Source organism: Pyrgilauda ruficollis, unplaced genomic scaffold (assembly GCF_017590135.1).
Source record: "Pyrgilauda ruficollis isolate IOZ18807 unplaced genomic scaffold, ASM1759013v1 scaffold6, whole genome shotgun sequence".
NCBI classification, from domain to species: domain Eukaryota; kingdom Metazoa; phylum Chordata; class Aves; order Passeriformes; family Passeridae; genus Pyrgilauda; species Pyrgilauda ruficollis.
The window spans coordinates 10,589,866-10,608,793 of record NW_024527710.1 but is presented as its reverse complement, the minus strand read 5'-3'; the positions used below and the strand labels follow the sequence as shown (position 1 = coordinate 10,608,793).

The window sequence follows — 18,928 nt, the reverse complement described above, 5'->3', positions numbered from 1 at the left end:
ATTTTCAGAAGAGAGAAGCATTTTTTAATCCCATATACAAGGCACTGGCGAGCCTGCCTCCAGAACAACCATGTACAGAAAATATCAACTCAAACAGAAAGAGTTACATGCAAGAGCTATTCATTCATCAAAGGAAAATCTATCTTGTTAGCTACAAGAACTTAGCTGGTTAAGCCTAGCAAAATGAAGGCTAAGGAGAAAAATGACCCTCAGTAAATATCATGGGGATAAAAATCAATGTTTAAGCTGTTAGACAAAATTACAAGAAGCATATAGAAACTTGCCATGAACTTTCTAAGCACCAGAAGGGGGAGATCGTGGAACAACCTTCTGCAAAATCCATGTTACATTCCTAAACCCATTTCTGTTTACACCTGCACTGCTGCCTGGGCCACCCTTTCAGCATCCTAAACTAAGAGCTGAAGTGCATGACTCCAAAACAAGAAGCTGAAATAACAAACTATGTCAATTTATGTACAAACATGAGAATGGACTTGTATCTTTTCCTCCCATTTTATAGTGCACAGCACAGCATCAAGGCAGAGAAGGAGTGCTATTAACTTTGATTCTAACCCATGACAGAATGATGCATCTGATCCCACATCAACCGACAAATTTTTTCAGCTTACCTGCTTGTCCAGGAATTCCCTGGTATCCTTCTCAATGTGGCCCTCATAAAGATTAGTTGTAAGACTCATTAACCCAATTTTGGACAGTCCAAAGTCTGTTAGTTTAATGTGACCCATTGAAGTTATCAGGAGACTAAAAGAAAGAGAAGTAAAATAATGCAACATTCATTTAATTGTTTCCCAAAAGCAATTTCAAACAAAAAGAACACAAGATAATGTGAAGGACAATCTCAGTGTTACATCCCCATTAAGCACCTGGAAGAAACCTCCTATGCAGCCAAATATCACAGAGCAGACAAGGCAGCCAGGAGTGGGACTACCTTCTGCCAAAACACCATCAGTGTAGCAACATCTTTGGGATAATATACCTGAAGACATTCTTCCCACCCTTTCTCAGTGCCTATCTGCTTCTACATCAGTAGCAAGAGACTCCATAAAACCTCCTTTATGCCAGATGCAGTTGAAGATCAATGCTGTCTCCAGCCCCCATGTCCTGTTACCTACAGAGAAAGCCCCTGAAGGACTGGCTCTGTTCCCTCTGAGGGCCCAAAGACTTACTTATCAGGTTTTAGGTCACGGTGAACAATCCCATAATTGTGTAGGTACTCCAGTGCCAGAACAGTCTCAGCAAAATACATCCTTGCCATATCAACGGGTAGGGCACCAATGTTCTTGAGAAGTGTAGCACAATCACCTCCTAGAAACAAAACATTTGCACACATGGCACGTTGAAATGGCAAATATCAGTAAGAAACAACAGCTATGGGTCTGCAGTACAAGATTAGGCTATGTTTTCTAAAGGCTGTCTCTCACAACCCTGTTAGGAAGAATTCTGAAGATCTCTCTGTATTCTGTCTTGAACTTAAAACAAATATTAAAATCTAGGAAAATTGAGATCCATGTATGTTGGGAGGGCTTGGGACAGGAATTGTACAGATGCCATTTGCAAACTGAAGGAAGCCTTGAAGAAAATAAGTCTATGGACTCCTGACTGAAGCTTCCTTGGGAACACTGGCCACACATTTCAGTCGACCTTCATTTCTACTTCCAAAGAGGAATTAATATTAAAATTTCCTATTGTCAATACATCTGATTTCATTCCACTAATTTATCTGAAAGAGCACTGATACAATAAGTATAATCTTATTTCTCAAACATTCAGTCAAGCAAGCCAGGCATGAGAAATTAATCCTATCCACCAGTGGATATTGCTTATAATAAGATATACTGATAAAATAAAATCAAATTATATTTCAAAGAATAAGCAAACCAAACAATGAAAAAAACCAACCCCAGCATAAAATGACACTTTATTTTTAAAAAGGCTGCTAAAAAACAAAGACTTATGTTTCTTAAATCATTTTTTAAGTGGAATGTCAAGCAAATATGCCATGGATCCAGCCACACTATCCCAAAGGAGGGAGGGAAGGTTTCCTTTCCAGTGAAGACTGGGAAGTTCATGCTGACTTTTTACCTCACCAGTGAGGCTCAGCTCACTGCAAACATGTTGCATCAGTCCCAGGGATTCACAGGCCCCTTTGGAGACGTGGATACCAGCAAACATACCTTCCACATACTCCATAACCATGCACAGGTGCCGCTTGGTCTCAAAGGAGCAGAACATGCTGACCACGAAGGGGTTCTCAGCAAATGTCAGGATATCTCTCTCCACAAAGGCCTGCTGGATCTGGTTCCTCAGGATCAGGTTCTGCTTGTTGATCTTCTTCATGGCAAAACGCTGGCGGGTGGTCTTGTGCCGCACCAAATACACCGCTCTGCAAAACCACACCGAGAGGAAAAGGTCCATTTTCAGTCCAAACTGCTTTGTTGTGGGTTTAGGTTTGGAGTTCTTTGTGGTTTTGTTGGAGTTTTTTAAACAGTGATGTTACTGTTTTGAATGGATCCTGACAGACTTATCCATGACTCCAGAAAATCCTGTTTCAGTGGCAAGCTTCCCTAGAAAAGAAGGAGCCCCATGATGCTTCCTTCCCAAAGCTACTCTGCCTTCCTGAATAAAGCAGCATTTTTGCTGATGTGACAAACAAGGAGATACCTCAAACACCAATGTCACAAATTTCCATAAGCACCATTGCAGAGCAGCATGTATTTTTCAACACTACAGTGACCACTTGGCTTAAAAAATTGTCCAAAATCTATGGAATCAGCAGGAGTTCTTTCCAAGCCCCATAAAATTAATTTGACACAGCACTGTGACCAGGGATTTCCTTCAGTAAAGTATCTCTTACACTTCTATCATTTGCAGATCATTAGATTCCTTCACATTAATAATACAGTTTGCAAATAAAATTGTCATCCAGTCTGCCTGCCTTATTGAATCAGTACTTGTTTCCTTTTCTCTGGAGTACATTACATTTAACGTGGTATTGTGTCTCATCAGCCACTGACTATAAAATAAACCCAGGATAAAGACATGTAACTAACAGCAAAACCACCACTTCTCTCTCCCCTTTTTAGAAAGTTACATGGGGCTTGTGCAGAAATATGACTGAAGAGATTTAAAATCTTTTTGTCTCATAACGACTCTTCAACATGCTCCATTGTGTCTTCATTCACTAAAAACCCATGCTTACATTTTTTCCACATATAATTTCTAAAAAGTGATTTGTTGTTAACTAAGCATCCATTTCCACAAAACACTCAAGCACATGCTCAGGTTTTGTTGTTATGACCTACTGAGTATCACTGCTTTTCAGTAACAGCCTAATGACCTCACTGGTAAGGATTTATGAACTGCAAAGAGTTAGGAACAGCCTTTTAGAATTCTGGATAGGTTTGTGTATGTGGTTAAAATTGTAACTGACTGAATTCATACTTGATTCTTCAATGGATAATAAAATCTAATAGCCTTTCTCGTGTACTGCTCCTCACAGTAGATTTACCCCAGTGTAACTCTAGCACTTCTTTTAGCATTTCAAGGGCTCACGAACAGCCACATATGTTACATATATAATCTGAATAAATGAAAAAATGGCATCTCCCAGAAGAATGCAGAAGATACAATAACTGTGGAACGTTTGTAAGACCCAAGTGAAATTACTTTATGCTTTGGACCCAACAAAACCCAGACATTTGCCAGACCTTGCTATAGCCCTTTTCTGGGGACAATAATAGCGTTTTCTTCTAATTGAAAGTCTAAAAGTCTTACCCATAAGCACCATTACTGATCAGTTTAATAGTTTCAAACTCTTCTTCAGACGGAGTTTTCTTTGACTGGACGGAGGCCCCACGGCTCTGGGGAAAGACAACAAGAAAATTAAAATCAGGGGCAGGAATGACAATTCTACATGGGGGTTTTTTTTGTCCTTTTCTTCTTTATGGACCCATTAACTCAAACTCAATCCATTTCTGAATTTCTGGAGTCCTCAGCTTTAGGACAGTTGTCTGTATCCATAGGGTGTTTGCAGATTCCCTCCACAAATTATTAGCACAAAAAGTCAGTGGACTGTAAGATTTAGGCCTTTCATTAATATTATATATTTTTAAAAAACAATAACATGAGGATCTTTGAAACCTAGCCAGCTACATAATTAAATTTTTCCAGTGGTTTTACTAAAGTCAACTCTTTTCAATACCCATCACATTTTACAAATGTAGATATAAAGAATTCCTCCAGACAATTTTCATTTCTAACTCCAAAAATTAAAAAAAAATCCACAAAACTTGCTAAAATGCCTATTTGCATCTTTTAAGCATTTTACCACCACCACATAAAGATTTTCACATTTTTATGAGCATGTACTCCAGTTTTAATATGAGCTTTTAAATGTCTGCACTTTTTTTTTTTAAATTACAATTACTCTGCCTTATAATTAATTCCTTACTGTAGACTACTTCTTTTGAGAGAAAAAAAAGTGCTAGACAGAGTGAGTGTATTACTGCTTTACCTCGACTGAATCATCTGTCTCGGGAGTGTCTGGGCTGTCATAGCTATTCAACTGGGCCATTTCTGAAAAGAAAGAGGAAAGATTACTCCTAATAATCTCAATCAAACACTATTCTCTTTGTTTATGCAAGAAAAACAGGATTTTAAAAGATGCTCGCAGATGATGAAGGGCATTTTCTCCCTCTGTAAAAAGTCACCCTAATTATACAGTGATAACCTTTAACATCTTGTACTCTGCAGGCAGTATTATATATAAAGATGAATATAATTAATTGTTCTAATTTCAGCCTGACTTACTCTAGATAGTTTCTATAATAAGTAAAAGCAATAAATGCATGTTTGGGGAAAGTGCTGTCTAGTTAATATTAAAACCTATTACACACATATATGTCTGCATGTAGCCTGGTGGCATCTCTGTGCTCCAAGAAGAAAAAGCATCACATTTCAAACAGCTGCCCTCCACGTGACGTGGCTGATTCTGCAAAACGCTGAGCAGCAGCAAAGTGGGGGAAAGTCACTTAGTTTGGGCTACTCAGCTGTCGCAGGAGATGCTGTAAACTCTGCAAACCCTAATCCTCCCTTAGCTTTGAGTCTCTGAACAGACATCACTGACATTTCTGGGTGCCCTCCTTACAGAAAGGAAATAAGGCACCTTGACATCTCCCCACATTTCCAAAGAAAATTTGACTTTAGTAAGGGGAATTAGCAATGGAAAGGTTCTCTCCCATGACAGGGATCAAAGGAAATTTCCCTTTAATGTCAGATTTCAACAAATGCTATTAAATTGCATTTAGCAATCTTTGGTAGAAATTTTCCCGATGAGCTCTTCACTTGAAGTCAACCTGTCAATGTCATTCCAGTAAACACCAGAGAAGTTAAACTAGTCCTAGCCAGACTACTAATTTATGTTAAAATTATGCTCTCCTGAGGTAACAAGAAGTATATTCAATCACTTAAATATTCTGCAGTAACCTCCAGTCTCTATCACACTTTCTATTGTTGCTGAACAAGCTGCGCATGCTCAGAAAACTTGTCATTTCAGCCAGCAAAGTGCCAGGCAGAGATATTAACTCACTAATTCTAAAGTTACAATCTTAAATTAATATTAAATTTACCATATGCAATTCTGGCACCTTGCAGAAAAGCTGTTTCTGTCCTTACACTGCTCTCTTTGGTTTGGCTGCTACACAAGATGTAAAACTTCAATCTCACCTCTAGCTAAAAATTCATACTCATCATGGTAATCTCATGGAAACCCACAAAAAACACACTTCTCCCTGAGAGGACAATCAAGTGGGATGACAGGATACTTTCCACGAGGCCAGGCAAATCAGAAAAATAACAGGCAAATTTACTTTTACTGTCCGATAGCACAGAGAAAACAGTTAAATCCTAAAGCCATTTTCTAACATTGTTTCAGCTATGATACAGGGAGACATTATTAACATCATAAATAAAGAACTGTCACTACTGATGTGCCATCCTTACCCCAGCAACATTCCTTTGAGACATGGGGCTGAAAAGGACAGTCTAGAATTTGACAGCAAACAGGAAAATAAGGAAAAATTACCTAGAAATTCAATCAATAAAATAAAAGAATCCTTCACCTATGTAGTGACCAGGAGATCTGACTATCCTTTCAACAGTTTGGAAAGTACACAACAAGAATCCTCACCCTCCAGGGGATCCCTGGTGAGTCCCAGCTGGCTGATAATGTAACGAGGAATGTCACATTTAATTCCTTGCCCTTCCTTGGCATGGCCTTCTGCCGCTTCCAACAAATGGTAGAACTCTTCAGGATCAAACTCCTACAGCAAAGCAGTGAGAGACACAGAGAGAGGTAAATGATACAGCTTTACAATTATGAAAGGTTTCTCCCCCTTAGAGGGGAATCCTCAGAAACATCCAAAGGTAATTCCGGGCTCAGCAGTGATGCAGAACATTTCCAGTCACAACAAGCAAGGCAAAGCTTCCCACTCTGCTCTGCAAAACCAACAGACAGTTACATCCCACGGGGTGTCCATGGGTTTAGATCTGCAAATCAAAACAGAACAAAGACTGTAGGGACTTTCTACAAACCAAACCCAAATTTTCAAAAGGTCCTCTTCACATAAGTGCCAAGTGTGGACACAACTCCCAGTTTTGTCACATTGAGATGTGCCAGGGAAAGGTCTGTGATGAGAACTGAGGCACCACCTCCTGCCACCTCCATCTGACAGGTGAGTTAACCCAAGATAAGCCTTTCCTGCTGTCAGTTGTCACTTCTGATCAAACCATACACCCACCCAATCCTGCCACTGTCCTAACCTCAGCAATGGCTAATAAAATTATTAATAAAACAATTTTCTTCATAAGAAGTACTGCTGCCCTATTTCTTGTCGTCTACAGTACAGGATCACTTTAGCAACTCAGTCGTGGTGCATGTGATCTCTCAGGCCAGAAAAGGTTATAGAAGGTGTGATCTCTTGCACTGGACTAAGAGATATAGTAGGAAACAAAAGACAAGCTTTGGGCAGCAGGAGCACTCTGCTTAGGAACAAGTTCACCAGTTAACTTTAGCTCTCCCCACTACAAACCTCATCATTCACCAGCAATGAGCAGCTTCGCCAACTCTTCAAAAATTCTCCAGTGAAATGGGAGGGTGAAAGGGGAAGAGTTTCAGCAAACAGCTGAGCATGCACAGACAACAGTGAGGACATCAGTAAAGAACTGCTGTGTGGTCAGCAACGTAAGAGAAAAAGAGCACAGAACTGCAAACAAGAAAAGGAAATTAGAGCTTGTAAGGATGTGAAGAGACCTGAACAGAGAACAGACACACTTTTCCATGACTGCTCCAAGCAATGCTGCTTGGTTAGATGCTGTCACCAGAGACAGCAACAATGTGAGAAACAAGGTTCCTTCCCAACTCTTCTGGAAAAGGATTAATCAACAGCCTCAGAAGTGGCAGAGAGCAGGAGCCAGACCACAGAGGACAGAGAGAGATGGTCACCAGAGTGCAGTGAGAGGGATGGTGGAGCTGAGGAAGGACTTCTTGAGGTACAACTGCAGGTCATTCATTGGAGAGTAAAGGAGAGAGGGAAAAACCAACTTGGTGACAAAAAAAAACAAACATACAAAACATTAAGGAACTATATAAATTCCAGTTCTGACTTCTTTATGGTAGGTTTAATCATTTGAATACAGGAGAATGAACCCTACTGAGGGGAGGTGGGTGCTATGGAAAAAAAAAAAAATAGATACTTTTTTCCAAAGATGGTTTCAGAGATGCAAAAACCACACTATCATTTTCTTGAAGCCTCAGAGACTGTCTGCCAATAAACACTTCACAGTCCAACAGGTAATGCAAAGACAGAAGCCAAATGGCCGAACTTTGGAATACACTACATGTTTTTGACTGCATTAAAACAATCACAATCATCACAAGCACTGTCTGTATGGACACTTACTTCATTTACAAGGAAGAAAGAAAAATGAGCTGTGTTACTGAAGTTAACCTTAATACTAAATAGTAGAAAAACTTTTTATAAATTCACATATAATTGAAGCCAAAGATTGAATTACAAAAAAAAAAAAATATATGCTAAAGATAAAAATGAAAATTAGTTCTCAAAAACTATTTAAATAGTTGACTATCCATTACTATATTTCTTGTTTTATGGGACAAAAGGAACGTTAGTATTTAGTTCATGTCACCAGATTAAAATAAGTATTTGGGAAAAAAATTCTAGAAAGGCAATGCAGGTTGAAAAAAACAGGTAAGATTAATCCACAGATCTAGATATTATTTCTATACTTTGGAGTCTGGCCACTTGATTGTCAAGGTTGTCACTACATACTTTGGAATTCATTACTCAAATCTCAATGACTTCGCTGCTGCCACCTGCTCCCACTCACTTTGCACAACATCAGATGGAGAAGACATCGAGGAACCTGGAGACCTCTTGATTTGCAACTAAGAGCTGCCTTGAGTTTGGAACTCTGCAGGTACAGACACAGGTTCACAAGGCTTTCTGAGGTTCCAAGTTTTCCTAGATGAGGAGTGTACACAAGCAAAAAGGATAATGGTGAATGCAGCAACTACAAACACGGTGAGTTTAAATTTATCTCCTTTCTCCATTGCCTTCACTTCCAAAATAAATTTTGAAGAAGTGCTGGAAGATAAGTGGGAGTCACAAAAACTCATCTAAATCACAAACATGGTTTGAAAACGAAGGAATTCCGAGTTTGAATGGAGTTGTGCCTGGGATTTCCAGTGCAGTCTGGTGAAGATTTCTTGAATCAGTAAGAGAAGGTATCTGTCCTGCTGGTTGTGCAGCCAGCTTCCATATAGTGGCCTTCCTTGCACTGCAGGATTCCCAGCAAAGTGATCCATCTGACAGCTGTGGAGGAGGAATAAGGAACCCTCCAAAGTCCACTGGTTCTCAGAACTTCTGCAGGTGTTTCCAAAAATTGGTATCAAAGACTGGACCACTCTTGTCTACTTTGTCAAAGAAAGCTCCACAAAAGTCATTCAACTTCCAGTGACTCCAGGGATAAAAGTCACTCATGGACACACTGACCACAAGACAATCAACATATTAACTGTGCTTTTACAGCCAGCCACAGATCCCTAATCCAGCCAACTTCTCTGATGTCTCAAACACCTGTAGCATCTCTGTCACTTCTATGTCCAGAAAGAACCACCACGAGTGTGCTCCGACACACCAGGGAATTTCATCCTGTCATTACCTAAGTTTCCACTGTAGGTTTGTGACACCTCACAATTTCTGGTGACTTCCCTACATTCTCATTAATTTTTCAACATCCTTTTGACATACAGCCACTGAATTGAACCCTTCCAATTGGGTACACAACTTTTTATATATATTGAAGGTTTGTATTAACCCTGCTGCTATGGCATGAAGTGAGAATACAGGTTTTCAAGCTGCTTCTCCACCATACCAAGGAAATATTTTTGTAGTTGCAGAACTTTGGGACACAGCAGCCTATTTTGGAATTGCCTAAACAATTTTCAGCATTTTCTAGCACTAAACAAAAAAAAAGCATTATCATTAGCCAAATTAAAAAATAGACATATTTCCTGTTAGAAAGGAGTGAGACTTGCTTTTGCTTGTATTCCTATAACACCAAATAGGATTTCAAACCCAGGCTCCCAAATCTCCTTGGATCTCACACAGGTGTATCCCACTGTGTGTTCACAGATGGAAAACCTGACACCAGGTCTCACCAGTTGCTGGGTCTACAGGAAGGGTTTGAGTCCCAAAGCCCAAAAACCATTTATGTCATGGAACTTCTTCCTTAGTGACAGCTCTTCCTTAGCACAGCACCCTGGACACCAGGCACACCCCATACAGACATTTACAGGCTCCTTACAGTAGCTATTAACAACATGTGGAACATCCAGTGGCATCAAGTAGCACGGAATGATGTTGACAGCTACATCTGGCCCCTCAGCCATAAACTCTATACTAAAACATAATTTAGCTGCTGATGCAGCTGACAGTCCATTGGAGAACTACTTCTATATTCATGCACAAAGCCACTTAGTACTTCTTTTTCTTTTTAAATATCAATTTATTTTTCATCAGTGTTCTAATGAGCATGTAAAGGTCTCTTTGAAGGCTTTGTGTCCCTTATCTCCTCAAGTGCACAGCACTCTGCAGAGCCTCTGCCAGGGCACACTCACCAGGCACTCGAGCAGCCGCGCTGGCCGCGCGATGATGATCATCAGCTTCTTCACCAGCTGGGTAACGAAGGCAACCTCGGAGCTCTCGGATCGCTCGTGGGCCTGTGGGAGCACAGCAGCACGTCAGGGTCCCAGCACTGAACTCTGCATTTCTCTGTCACATGCTGAATGCCATCACCAGCTCAGTAACCAATCCAGCAGCAAAGGCACGGCTGAGTCAGGGCAGGCTGAGCTCAGCTTGCTCAGGGACGCCAAGGTACACATGGCTTTTCCATCACATCTGACTCACATTATCATGCAAGAGATATTTCAAAGGCTCTACTTGCATTATATCACCTATCAATTATAATAGATACAATGTGGGCTCAGTTTATTTTTTAAAATGAAAAGAGGAATATTGATTTTTTCAATTTTACCTTCCACACAACACTGACATCTAGGTAATCACTAACAGACACATTTCTGAGCTTTATTTTCAGCTAGAATTTGAACTAGAATTTCTCTTCATCATCTAGAAAGACTCAATCTCAGTTTGTCCTTTTTCAGTTTTATCAGTCCTGTCGAATAACTCCAGCATTGCATTGTATGTTATGTAGCACCAAGCAGATAAGCAAAGAAAAGAGCATATAAAAACTTAATTCAGAGGATTTAGTCCAGTCTGTTATTCCACCAGACTTCAGTATAAATTCAAATCTTAGTTTCAAGATGTATGTGTGTATTTGTGTGATGGGATGTCTTTTTACAACAGCAAACACACCAAAAAAAAAAAAATTAAAAAAAAAAAAAGAGCAACACAAAAAAAACCCTCAGAAATTACCCTTCTCTGGATGAAGCACACAATGGCTACGTGATGAGTTCTGAAGCAGAAATATAATAGTATTTCATAGCAGAGTGATTAAAAAAATGGCAATGCAAAAACTCTTAAACAAAGTACAGCTATTTTTCCCCAAGGTCTAAAAATTGTGCTTTAACACAGCCACAGATATAGAGCTCAGAACTTAATAAATGAGCTTTTGCTGGCAATGAGCCAGTTACTTATAAGAGTGATATTTTATCAACAACAGTGCAAGCAGCAATAAACTAAGAGGTTCATTTAGTGTTGTCCATTAGAATCACCTAAGAAGAATACATATATTTATATGTCTTTATATGTTTGAGAAGCCAAATCGCACTGATGACCACCTAAAAGAGCAATACAAACACAGGGAGCAGAAATTCAGAACTAGAGCATCTTACATAACATATCTCTGATACTTTGCTGCCAAACAAAAAATATTAAGAGGTTCATTATTTTTCATTTTGACACCAGTCAGAATAGAAATGTTGACTGTGTCCTTCTGCACTGGTTAGCATTGGCTAGAATTTTAACCTTGAAGAGAATGATGTACCTGCTAGTCCATTATCTAAAAACAACATCAGAGGTCCTTCCTGGCTATAGAGCCTTAAACAGAAGATTATTTTAGAAATACTGAAATAAGCTGTGATTTATTTTCCTAATTAAAAAATTTTTAAATTATGAAATAGAAAATAATCACAATGAAAATGATAGTCACTTTGTGTCACTAATGCATTATTCAAACTTACAAGTTACAATATGAATTTTAGAAAGAAATGAATGCTTTCATATTTTAAAAGCCATTCCAGATCACCAGAAGTTAGCTGCACTGAAATGAATAGATAAAACATCAACAACTTTGTATTATTTTAAATTTGAGCCATGCAATTGGAAAGTCCTTTTCTCCCCCCCCACATAGGTTATATTATACAAAAATATAATATAATAGATATAATTCATCATTTTGCATCCATTTGTACTGTTAAAGAGAACTTAGTCTTTTAAATCAAGCCCTTTTGTTTTCTCCTATTCTCATCTCTGACAATCCAGGCAAAACAATTTAAAAATGCAGCTAGTTTAATCAGGTGTCTGTTTTGGAAATGAAAAGCTAGACCATGACTGCCAAATGATACAGAAAAGCAAAAGGAGAAAGCAAAGAAGCATTTACAAAAACCAAACACAACTTGTAACAGCCACTCAGCCATCATCTCTGCACAGCGCTGCTCCTCCAAGATCCTCAGGGAAACTGCCTCCTCCTCTTTCCTGCTCCCACAGGACAGCCTGGACATCCCGACAGACTCTTTGTCCCCAGTGTCCCACGGACAGAGCCCAGGAGCAGGAGGTTTGTCCAGCCAAGCACCACCTGCCGCTCCCATGAGCCAGGTGCCAGCTGTGCCAGCTCAGCAGCGCGTCCCCAGGACCGTGTGCCAGCCTCCGGGCTGCCGGTGGCATCTCAGGGCTCCCCTCCCGTCCCCAGGAGGGCTTTGGGCAGAGGTTGATGCCATTCCTGCACACACTGCTGGTGACACGTGCTCAGGAGGTAAAGATGGGTAATTTACAAACCGATTCCCTCATCTGAAAGACCCATCCGTCACTAACTGTGGCTGCTGGGGCATGAAATTAAAATCACTGTCCTCCCCTGGGCTTCAGCAGGACCAATAACTGGGATATGCAAGTCACAACGCTGTAATTGAGCTAATATACTGATGGAAACCAAAACAATAGACCTGCAAAGCCAAGGACTGATAAATTTGCACTCGGGCTCCTACTAAGAAAGCAACCCCAGCCAGAATATCCATTTGCCAATACACAGCATCAGTCACTGCTGTAGAACACTCATACCCTCCCCTGCTCCTTTTGTTCCATCCACACCTGTAATCCTTCACCTTCCTGCCCAACTGGCTACACCTAGGCTACTTCTATCTTATTGATTCAGCCAAGGAATAACTGCCTATATACAACCTTTTGGTCTTCAGTAACCTGAGATTCTAACCCATGGTAACAGGTAAAGAACTGAATGTCACATTTCTTTTTTAGATCAGTGCTTTATCTTATTTTTTTGGTATTTCTACTTTGATGTGAAATGTAGCATTCAAGTTCATGTTTTCCAAAATGAAGAAAATCTCTTAAATTCATTTTTAGTTCATGATTATTTCAATGATGTGATAAGTTCTTCTGGCTAAAAGACAGTATTTCATGCTCCAAACAAGGGAAAAGATCTCATTTGCTATAGCTAAAGAGATTTGTTGGCATGTTATTACAAAAGCCAAGATCTAAAAATCTTCCAAAAGCTTTCTGGTTTGGTGCATTTAAACAGCTCATTAGCTCATTATTTGCATACCCAAACAGTCTGTTTTACATTTTTACTCAAACTACAATATATTAAATCAAGTTTCCATTTTATAGTTTGAAATGCTGTGCAAATTTAGTTCGTTACCAGGTATCAGAATCTACACAATAAAAAGGAATTTTTAAGAGAGAGAATCCATTCTTTCACAGTAAAATTTTAAGAAAATCTGTGGATATTTCTGCCACTTGCTGGCCTCATTATTCACCAATAAAGCATCTTTCCATTCTTTCAGTATGTTATAAAAATATACCATAAAACTCCATAGCCTGCTACACAGATCATACAACTCCCAAGTTGAACAGCTCTTTGAATTACCTTCTAATTGGTACTCTTTATGTACCTATTATTTATGATACTTTACAACCTAAACAAAGGTTACGATCCTGACATCACATTTGGAATAGTTTAAACTTGACTCAAAAACGTCCTGTGCTTCAGGTGAGTCCACCCAAAGAAAGAATATCACCAATTTCTATACATTTTGACTAAAATGTTCCAATTATTTCCTTGCAGAATGCAGTCTGAAGGGCAAAGCACACACTAGGCAACTAGTGGAAACAAGTGGTTCTTAAATATTAAAATCAAAAAGATAAGCTAAGGAACAGAAAAATCCATAGGACAGGAAAAAAGAACAAATGAGAAAGATGTGGAATGAAGCCTTTGGCTTTTTTCCAATGTCTTTAATGTCTTTGTTCTCTTCCTTCCCAGCCTGTTCTGTCCCTCTTGCCTCTCTAAACTTTAATAACCTCTAGCCCACCTTACTTCCCAGAGTAAATCAATCAAACTGAAGAGCTGACCCCTCTCTTGCCCCCGCTCTGCAGGAGACATTAAGGAGGAAGAGGGCAAAGAAAGCCCCAAATATCGATTCCTGAACAAGCTCAGAGATGACCATTGCATCTCCTCTAATCACAGTTCAATGACACCTGTCCCAGTATTTCAGAGCAGCAGGATAATGCCTGTAGGATCAAGGGGGAAGGGACATTTAAGAAGTGTATTTTGAGGATTTGTTCTGAGGGAAAGGGGAGAAAAGGAAAAAGCTGATTTATCTGACCCACACCTCCTCCAAGACCCTGATTAACCTCTTCAGGCCAGAAGACAAGACTGAAAATGCAGACTGGAAGTGGCCAGCCCTAATTTATGGCTCTCTCAGTTCCTTATGGTGTAAGAAATCATTGTCCACACACAGGAGGGGAGTCAGGGAGAGGGAGAATTTCAGGCTCTGAGGATCTGCTACCAGAAGCAGTAAAACACAGTGTAGTCCCCCTGTGCCCCTGAAATGTAAGGGATTTTGCTGAGCATACAAAGTCACTTCTAATGAAACTTTTCCAACTTCCAAACCATCACCAAACAGGCCTGATCCCTTATTTCACAGCTGACATGTGCAAATACTCTGCTTCCAGACTCTGGATCCACAAGTGGTTACTGATATCCTATAGGCAGACAATCATATAGCCCCTCAAAAGATATTCCCTACCTCTCTTGGTATGTCAGAATTATATTCCCCATCCAAGCAGAACACCACAGATCCAAACATGACTCATATTTCTCTCAAGCATAACAAATACCAGAAAAATTACAGCCACACTTATATAAATGGGGCAGCCAAAAAATTTAGCTGATACAAGGGAAGTTTCTACAGATTTCACAAAGCTTTTTAATACAACAAATGTATATTAATATAGTATTTTTACTCATTTGTCTTTTTCTAATGTCTGAAAAGAGTGGCAAAGTGACAATCTAGTGCAACTCATGCCAGTGGGTTGGCAAACTGATCAATAAAGATAAAATAAAATTAAAATCATAGCAGAGAACAAAGTATTTTAGATGTTCTGTTTCCAGGTGTCTCTGTGATATTTGCTATCTGAGAATGCAATATTTATAAAATCAGTTTTTTCAGCTTGCTGCTGTATCATTAAAACAGAGGATTAAGAAGATATTCCTAAACAGAGGTCTGGGCTCAGCAATTGGCACTAGCACAGACTCTTCACAACAGTTATGGCATAAATTCTAAGAGATGTTTGAAATTTAATTTTGTTTTCATTTTGAAGGGAAAGAGCAATTTTTAATGAGTAGCTGAAGCATACTGAGAACGCATTAAAATTACGCCCCCTTGTGTATTTTCATATGCTTTGAATGCCACAAAACACATCCAAGTACTAAAAACCTACAACTGGATTACATTCAGCTCAAGAAAATCTTTTGTGAAAAATCCCCTGTAACACTAATAGTAACACTAATAACTATGGTGTCTTCACTCCATAGTTTTCACTCCTTCACTTGAAAGCAATATTGTAATTAATAAGTCGTTCAGAATCCTGAAGTTCATGAGAAAAGATTTCAGTAATTTTGTTCAACTGAATAAAGCCAATTTTCATAAATGGTAAAGACTGCCTTTGACTTACTCATATTCACATTTAATTTCTGTACAAACAAAGTTCACAGCTGAAGTGATTTACTCAAATCCACCCACAGTAGATCCTGTTCCAGAAGACTGGAACATCTCAGATCTCCTACCCCTCCCCTGGAATCCACACTGTCTCCCTAAAATCAAAGCTCTGGCTTATTGGTTAAAGTTTCAATCAAAATAATATATTCTACTTTCCAGAGGGCACTTACATCCTGGAGAAGTTTCTCTAAGTTTTCCTGCAGCTCATAAAAGTACCGAGAAGTAATAAGACCTTCACGTGATTTATCTAGGCAATCCCTGGCCAGTTCAATAACTTGATGATGAATGAAACTTAGGACCCCATCCGCTAATTGCAGCACATTCTCAGGAGCATTCGAGGCAATAAACTCAGCCAGCCGTTCTTCCATCTGTGCCGTGGCCTGAAAGTGCAGAATAAAGAGAAATTACTCCTGAATTTTACTAACACAGACCTTAAAGCATAAACAAATAGGGTGCTAAAGTAACATTTGCAATACCAAATTGCACGAGGCTTAAAAAATATTCCAAAATACAGTAGCGTTTCCTGAGAATCAAGAGAGCACATCAGAGGCAAAAGTTATGTTCACATGAGCAAACAACAAAAATTAATCAAAACATGCTTTCTGAAAATGTAAATGACCATAAAAATATCTTGGTCCTGAGGCTGTATTCCTCCCTAGGTCTCCAAAGTAAGGATGTAAGATGTGAGGCAGTTTTCAGAACTTTTAGAAAAGACTGTGGAAGCTGAAAATCATTGCCCCAAGCAAGAAACACGCAGCGTTTCTATCACTCTAAGCCCTGATATCCTGTCTCTAGAGAAACATCTATTTTTGCTGGTGGTGGAACAGGAAGGAATGGCCATATTGACAGCTGTGGGATACACAATCTTCTACACTCATTTCAATGAGATTTTAACTTTTAACTTGCTTCCACAGGTTTCATTATTCAGCTTTTTAAAAAGCCAAGGCATGGCCCTTCTCACTCTTGTGAGAATTTCCTGTGCCAATGGAAGCCATCAGAAACTTAGCAAATATGAAATACATACAAAAAACAAATTCAGCCTTTTCCATCCTATTATCTACATATACTAAATCTATTTCTTCTACTGCAGAATTAAGATATGAAGATAAGGAGGCAGCTTCAAACTCTCAGCAAACTTTACTGCTTGGAAATGGGATGTAAGAGCTGGACTCCTTCTCCAACCAGCACTATAAACTAATTCTGAGCTTGGACACAAGTTCATTGAATGCATTATTCAAAAAGGGATTCTTTACCTTTGGAAACCTTTCTTTGTACACATGATTCATCATTATTATTTCACTGTCAAAGGAAACTGGAGAGCGACCAGGGCTGGAGGAGAAAAGAAATCATGTTATCATTTACAGATATCACACCAAAACTTTTCAAAACCCAGTGCTGATCAGAATGCTGCCACATTGACTGTAGCCCTTCCAAAGCTTTGAGTTCACTTCAGTACTGTGCAGATGCTGGACCTCAGAGAAGATCCTGGCCAGCAGTGGCAGTCTGCAGCCTCCTGGAGGCTGCTGACATCCCTGTCCCCACACAGGCTCTGGCAGCAACCCCCCTATTTCATTTCCAGTGAATGCAAACCCTAACACAGAAGCTTATAAAACCCCAGTGCATTTATTGCAGATATATTTGCTATTCCCCCCATTCTGTGACTGCCCTCCATGGCAGCAGGAGCAGCCCTACTCCAAAAGAAATCACAGTGAGCTCTGGAGTCTCCGGTGCCAGAAGGGAGCAGGGCAATAGGAGGTAAGGAAGCTGAGATTATTTGTTTTTCTTTGTCTGAAGGATACTGCATGAACACTGTTATTCAGCTAAATCTTACATGTAAAGTAAATACCACAGGCAACAGGGACAGAGTACTTTTATGAAAGCTGCACTCCCTTGATGCACATTACACCAATGATCCATGTGCATCCATGCACAGGGTAGCAAGAAACTTTAAGGCATGCCAAAAAAAAACAGGACAGTAAATCTTGACGAGCTGCATTTATGTCACTGTTTGGTTGGGTTTTTTAAAGGAGGGTTGCATGTCGTTTCATCACATCTGATGGTATGCAGGGCTCTGACTCACTCTGCCACCAAGGACAGGCGGATGAGGTAATGCAGATAATCCCCAGCTACAGATCGCCTGCAGCAGCTCATTGCTCCAGCTACCTTGTTCAATGTTCAAGACAAACAAGGGCTTCGATTATTTGGCATCTTAAGTGATCACTGTCTTCATGATTTTCAGAGTACTAAATACTCATAAAAATACTCTATGTCAAAAGATACAATTTTATCTTGACTGCCTTCAAACATTTCAAATTCTCAAGTGAAGGATGAAATCGATCTCTCTAAATGGAATAAATGCATCTTAAACTTGGAATGCATTGCAGTTACTGCCTTCCTGCTAACCTATTTAGAGCAAAAAAGATTCTTTTGGCAACATATATTAACAGTTCAAAGAAAATTTAACTCATTGGGTCACAGAATATAGCAGTACCAAACTCTTTTCATGCCTTGTACTGAAATCCCATGAATTACATCATGTCTTGTTTTTATTACTGCTCATCCTTTAGCTTGAGAAAATGCACTTCAGATTAAATCTGTCACTGAATCTTTATGCTGAAGAAGAAAGCTGATTTGGATGTTATGAATAGCAAGTAAAAAGACATTTTCATCAACTTCCCTTAGCTTGGTAGATAGCTATTTTTAATCAAGAAGAATTTTCTTTAAAAAGAAACTTACATTTCTCTCCATATGTAATGTATGACATAATTAAACATTCGGGTAAAAACATTTAAATTGCAGAGTTATAAGCAAATTCCCCTGCACATTTAGCCTACTATCCTTATCCTTTTTTCTGTCAAGATCAAACATGCTGACACAAGCACCATATTTGTTTACTGGTACTTCATATGGAGCTGGAGGACTTGGTGAACACAGTTATTGAAGAATTTATTTTTTTCTGATGTAATTTTTCTCTGTGTGATCTAAGTCAGGTATAAATTACAAGTATATATAAGCCCTTTGATACTTACACAGAAATACTGAGGCACACACATACTTCACTTTCACACTAAAATTTGT

General features: G+C 39.3%; 1 protein-coding gene across 13 annotated transcripts in view; it reads right to left on the bottom strand.

Moving 5' to 3' along the window:
• The window catches only part of MAST2 (microtubule associated serine/threonine kinase 2), a 207,375-nt gene that overhangs the window by 24,004 nt on the left and 164,443 nt on the right, over positions 1-18,928 (bottom strand). For all 13 annotated transcript variants that reach the window (XM_041483321.1, XM_041483319.1, XM_041483322.1 and 10 more), the window contains 9 exons: positions 17,104-17,179; positions 16,021-16,230; positions 10,220-10,321; positions 6,209-6,341; positions 4,535-4,596; positions 3,796-3,881; positions 2,196-2,404; positions 1,188-1,326; positions 630-762 (listed from right to left, as the gene is read on the bottom strand). In XM_041483321.1, the coding sequence (XP_041339255.1) occupies positions 630-762; positions 1,188-1,326; positions 2,196-2,404; positions 3,796-3,881; positions 4,535-4,596; positions 6,209-6,341; positions 10,220-10,321; positions 16,021-16,230; positions 17,104-17,179 (1,150 nt within the window). The remainder of the gene's footprint in view (positions 1-629; positions 763-1,187; positions 1,327-2,195; positions 2,405-3,795; positions 3,882-4,534; positions 4,597-6,208; positions 6,342-10,219; positions 10,322-16,020; positions 16,231-17,103; positions 17,180-18,928) is intronic.